Source organism: Aristolochia californica, unplaced genomic scaffold (assembly GCF_029961685.1).
Source record: "Aristolochia californica isolate CCGP_79_NKW_82.1479 unplaced genomic scaffold, dmAriCali1.0.hap1 SCAF_5, whole genome shotgun sequence".
In the NCBI taxonomy this organism is placed as follows: Eukaryota; Viridiplantae; Streptophyta; class Magnoliopsida; order Piperales; family Aristolochiaceae; genus Aristolochia; species Aristolochia californica.
The window spans coordinates 38,857,966-38,863,066 of NW_027182214.1; the positions used below are offsets into that span (position 1 = coordinate 38,857,966).

The 5,101-nt window shown below is 37.5% G+C and overlaps 1 protein-coding gene across 1 annotated transcript; it reads right to left on the minus strand.

Moving 5' to 3' along the window:
* Positions 1-1,380: 1,380 nt before the first annotated feature.
* LOC137966648 (protein NRT1/ PTR FAMILY 5.6-like) lies at positions 1,381-4,098 on the minus strand. Its single transcript, XM_068813332.1, has 4 exons — positions 3,957-4,098; positions 3,437-3,654; positions 2,373-2,917; positions 1,381-2,277 (listed from the first exon to the last, which is right to left on the minus strand). Exons 1-4 carry the CDS (start codon positions 4,096-4,098, stop codon positions 1,449-1,451), a joined length of 1,734 nt encoding a protein of 577 aa, XP_068669433.1. The 3' UTR covers positions 1,381-1,448.
* Between the last annotated feature and the right edge of the window lie 1,003 nt (positions 4,099-5,101).

The following is a 5,101-nucleotide window of genomic DNA, read 5'->3' on the forward strand; positions in this document are numbered from 1 at the left end:
AGAAATTTCATAAGTACAAGGGTGAATGCAATTTGTTGATGGCTAATGCTTCAGTTTTGGATCCAAGGGTCAAATTAAGATTGATTTAAATGAGCTTTCCAGAGATATACTCTAAGGTAGAAGCTAGAATGAATATAAACTTACTTCAAAAAACCTCATGTGAGATTTATGATGAATATGTATTCATATATAATGTGAAGATTAGTAATAAAGAGATTGTTTTAAGTATTAGCTCTACGGTATTTCCACAAGTCTTAGGTCACATTCTTCTCAAGTTTAGATTGGTCAAAGTTAATGACTTATGTGAAACAAGTGGAAGTAGAGAATTCACCAAAGTCAAAATTGGAAAATTATCTTGAAGAAGGTGTGTATTTTAGTGAGGAAACTTCACAATATGATTTTGATGTTTTAGAATGGTGGAAAGTGAATAATTTGAAATTTTAGATATTATCTAAGATGGTAGTAAACATCCTTGTAATTCTCATATCTACATTAGCCTCAGAGTCTACCTTAAGTATTGGTGGTAGAGTAATAGACTCATATCATTCTTTCTTGACACCAAATACAATTCAAGCTTTGATTTGTGGTGGTGATTGGGTTTTGGCTCTTCACGGTGACAAGAAAAATAAAAAAGTGAACTACTTTTGAATAATTATTTATTATGATATTTTTAGTGAATTTTTTAGTTTTATCGATTAAAATTTTATTTGATGATTGCAGCCTAAGAAGAAGCCTGTGGAGATAATGCTACTAGTTACTTGATTTTTCATCTTTTTCTTATCTTGGTAGGTTTAATATTTTTCACTACATTAATTAATTAATAATGGAAGAATATTTTCTATCAGACAATAATAAGTAATATTCTTTTGTTTTTGTTGTAGGTGGAGATTTTGCTCATGCTAACGTGGACTTAGCATATTGTTTTCTAGCATGAAGAGAAAGAGCTAGAGTTTATAAATTTATACTGGATTTATAGTTTTTATTTGGGTGATTGTAAATTTGATATAGATATTTAATTTAATTTTAGTATTTGATTATTGAATAAAATTTATGCATAATATTATGCAATATTTATGAACAATATTATAATGGGTTTATGATAGAGGTCATGCCCAATTTTAAGTAAAATTTACACATAATTTTATGTATAGTTTATTTGACATGTATTTTATACAAAGTTTTAAATTTAGGATGAAGCTCGAACCCACCTCGTGTTCGAGCTCAATCTCGAAAATTTTGCCGACCATAATTTTAGAGGCGAAAATTCTACCTTGTCATAAGGTCATTATCTTCTTTCTTAATCTGATTTTAGTTATTTGGATAGCGGTTACTTCTCCAAGTGAAATGGCAACCAGACTTCCATACGAGTGGGAAAAGAATTCACTTGCACGACACAAATTAGAGGAATTCTACTAGACTTTATGTTACATGAGTAACATAACTCACTATTATGTCTTTTGGATATTTTTGTAGGAATACCTCTTAGCCAAGATCACATATACACATAGATTGATCCCACTAAGAACAGCTATCAACCAATAGAAGTTATCCAGTCTGCTCTTGTTCAAATCCCTTGAAAACCAGCTACTGCTACTAAACTTCTCGGTGACACGGTCTATTATGGTAATCAAGAGATTAGTCAGGAAACTGCCGACTCCTATCACGCTAAGGTATAGTGCCATACCCAGGCTCCTCATGGTGTCAGGTACCTGATCGTAGAAGTATTCCTGCAATCCCACTAAAGCAAAAGCATCGCCAATGCCGAGGAAGATGAACTGTGGAGTCAACCAAAAGACACTTAAAGAAGGACCTCCCCTCGGCTGTTGTGGGTCAATGAAATTGAGTCTTTTCCGTTCCACCAATGCTGCAGATATCATCAGTAGTATGGAAACTCCGAGGCCGATGCCCACTCTTTGGAGGATATTCAATCCTCTTTCGTTGTTCTTGAGTCTTCTTAATCTAGGTATTACGACCTTATCATAAACTGCTATTGTTAGTATCATGGCGACGGCTGTGAAAGAGTACATAGAAGCAGCAGGCATGGTGAAGTCGTCGGTCAGTTTTCGGTCCATGAAGCTCCCTTGTTTGATGAAGAATGAGGTCCCTTGGGCATTAACAACTCCAAATAAAAGCGTGCTCAACCATATCGGAATGACATTGAGGACAAGTTTGGTCTCCTCCACTTGGGTTACAGTAGCAAGTCTCCATGGATTCTTTACTTCAATTATTTGGGTCTCCACATCTTGGCTCTCGATGATAGCTGCTTTGTCTAGAAACCTGAAACCGAAGTGGTCATCTAATTAAAAATCTTTATTAAGTAAATCCTTTACAGAGGATGGGGAGCCTTCCTCGAGTTGTTTTCTAGTTCTTACCTCAAGTTGTTTGTGTGGCAAAGTGTCCTCGGATCTCCTCGTTGTGATTCCGACAATTCGTAAAGTTGGTCAGGACTTGCTGGATAAGAAAGACTCCTCTTAGCAAACGCCGCAACCAGAACTTGTGCCAATGGCGTCAATGGGCTCCCTTTGGGCACACTATGTCTGTAATGAGGGATCCCTCCAAGAAATATTCCGAAACTTATAGTCATGACTGATAAAATAATAATATCAGAAACTCCCCAACTCACATAGTCTTGGATATAGACGAGGAAAGTAACCGCAAGCAGGAGGCCCAAGCAAAGAGCGGAATTCCACCAGTTGAAGAATGACATCTTCTTCTTCCTCTCTTCTATGTGATTTTCATCAAACTGATCGGCTCCGAAGCTCTCTAACGAAGTTTTATGCACACCAGTCGCGATAGAGATCATGTACATGGCAACGAAGAAGACAATTTCGTGGGCCTTCCTTGGTTCAGCACAAGCATCTGTTTTGCATGACTTGAGGCTAGGAACGTACTGGGACATTGTTAAGAGAGCAAATCCCTGTTTTACAGAGGCAGATATATTCCTTTTTAGGCTAAAGTAGTTTTCACTCATGTAGAGAAGTAATTGTCTAAAATTAAAAAGATCCAGGACTTTTTACTTACGAAGAGATAAAACTATAAAAAAATTATTTTTCCTGGTTAGATTGGGAGTCCTCAAAGTGAGCAGACACGAAAAGCATCAGCTTGTCTGCTTTTTTTTATCTTAAGCGAGAGGTCCTCCACTGGAGTTAAAAATCCCCCTTCTCCCTTCGCTGCCCACAGCTGGACCGGTAAAGAGAAAAGGGTCAAGGAGAAAAAGATGCAGACGGGTTGATGTCTCCATCTATGAGAGAGATGTGAAAGTGCTCGTTCTCCTTTGCTCATTGGAAGAACTAACGATCTGCAAGTCCACAACCGCGGACCTGTAGATCGGTACCCTACTTTTTCCTTTTCTATGGGAAGATTCCTTGCAATCTTCAGAGCTTGTTAAACTAGATAAAGCTTGAGGGCATGAATCTGGAAGTACACAACAACTCACCAAAAGATAGATTACGGAAGCGATGACGACTGATTTGAATCGCCCCCAGTAAGCATCGGCAAGAAATCCTCCAATCAACGGCACCGTCAACGCAACTCCGAACCAGTAGTTAACATTCTTCGCTGCTGTCTTGAGGTCTTGATTGAGCACTTGGGTTAGGTAGATGATGAGATTGGTGATGATTCCAAAGTAACTCAGCCTCTCACTGAATTCAAGTGCTATGAAGAGAAAAAAGATAACACAGATGCATTAAACGATAGGACGAAGACGACGAAAACCATGTGCAGTAGATCAGATTTTTTTTTTTTTGATAAAGATGTAATTCATTAAAAATACGAAAAATTACAAAGAGATAGGGAGCAAATCCTTAACAACAAGAAACGATTTGTTAGCTACTTTCGTGAATCATGAAAGACTTTATTAAAAGTGGAGTTTCTTTTTTTGTTTCTGCGATTCTCGTTCTATAGAAGATAACATTACAACCAGCTGAATCAATTTGGCTGCGGAAGTTAGGTGTTACCTAGAATGAAGAAGGAAGCTTTCCATACTCCAGTCGAAGATCTCAAAGGGACCCTTCCTTTATGATCAACTTTAGAGTCATTCACCCATTGCTCATCCCCAACTTTCGACGAGCCTCTCTGATTCCGCTGTTCTACCTCCATTGTTTATAGTGATAGATTGGGTTTCCAGAGTGGGATTTATATAGTAGATACCAAGTCAGTTGCTCTCCTTGCCGGCGAGAAAAGACACGGAAGGCACCTAACAAAGAGAAAAAACAAATGGTTACAATAATTGATTCAGTGATAACAGAAATCTACTTTAGCCTTTTCACCAAGGAAACAACAGGGCCAGTTCGCCTTGGGCAATGACCAGTTTCTCAATTTAGCCCCGGGCAGAGACGGTTTCCATAGTTGGCCTTATGGTCTGTTTGGACCCTTAGGAAAGAAAAGAAAAGACAAAAAAGAAAAAAAAAAGTCACACATACTCCATTTGGATCCATACAGAAACCAACAAGCCCCACGCTCGAAAGATTCACATATTGGCTTGTTGTTTTAGATTGATCCATTCATTCATGATTACATATGAAAGATTAAAATAATACTTACTGGTACCACTATGTTATACCACTATGTTAGCTTTTGTTAGGTAGAAGGAAGGGTTGAACTTTCCTAAAGAAGTAATAACGAAAAGGGATAACAATATTGGGCAAACATATTGGCATAGGGTGGGAAGGAAGCTTTTAGCTCATCGGCTAAGGAGGATGGAAAGATAAGATATTTCAAATAAGTTCAAAAAAAATTTAACTAAGAGAGAAACAGTAGAAAATCACTTTTTGTTATTTTTTTATTTTTTTTCTAGGGGTTCCACACAAACCCTTAAGAAACCATTTAGACCCGGGGCACAAATATAACTTGTTTTGGTATGGATAAGTTTGCAAGATAAGTTGATGGGGTGGACTGGTTCCCCCCCTTATAGCAGGGGTCGATCAGCATTCAAGTGTCCTTTTAAAGGGATTAGAGTGTTAACAAGTACAAATATGTTAAAAATTGAACCGATTGAACGGTTTTCCTTAGTTCAAACACAGAATATCGGAATTCCATGTGGTTGCTTCTCCATTACATCTTGTAAGTCAAACCAGAGAAGTTGAAAGTTTCAATTTCTAAT

What these genes read in the sequence shown, in the direction of transcription:
- LOC137966648 (XM_068813332.1), bottom strand. Translation starts at nt 4,098, where the DNA reads ATGGAGGTAGAACAGCGGAATCAGAGAGGCTCGTCGAAAGTTGGGGAT. An exon ending in AGCTTCCTTCTTCATTCTAG is followed by an intron (nt 3,655 to 3,956) that starts GTAACACCTAAC and finishes TTCTCTTCATAG; the next exon opens with CACTTGAATTCAGTGAGAGG. An exon ending in TGCCACACAAACAACTTGAG is followed by an intron (nt 2,278 to 2,372) that starts GTAAGAACTAGA and finishes CTTCGGTTTCAG; the next exon opens with GTTTCTAGACAAAGCAGCTA.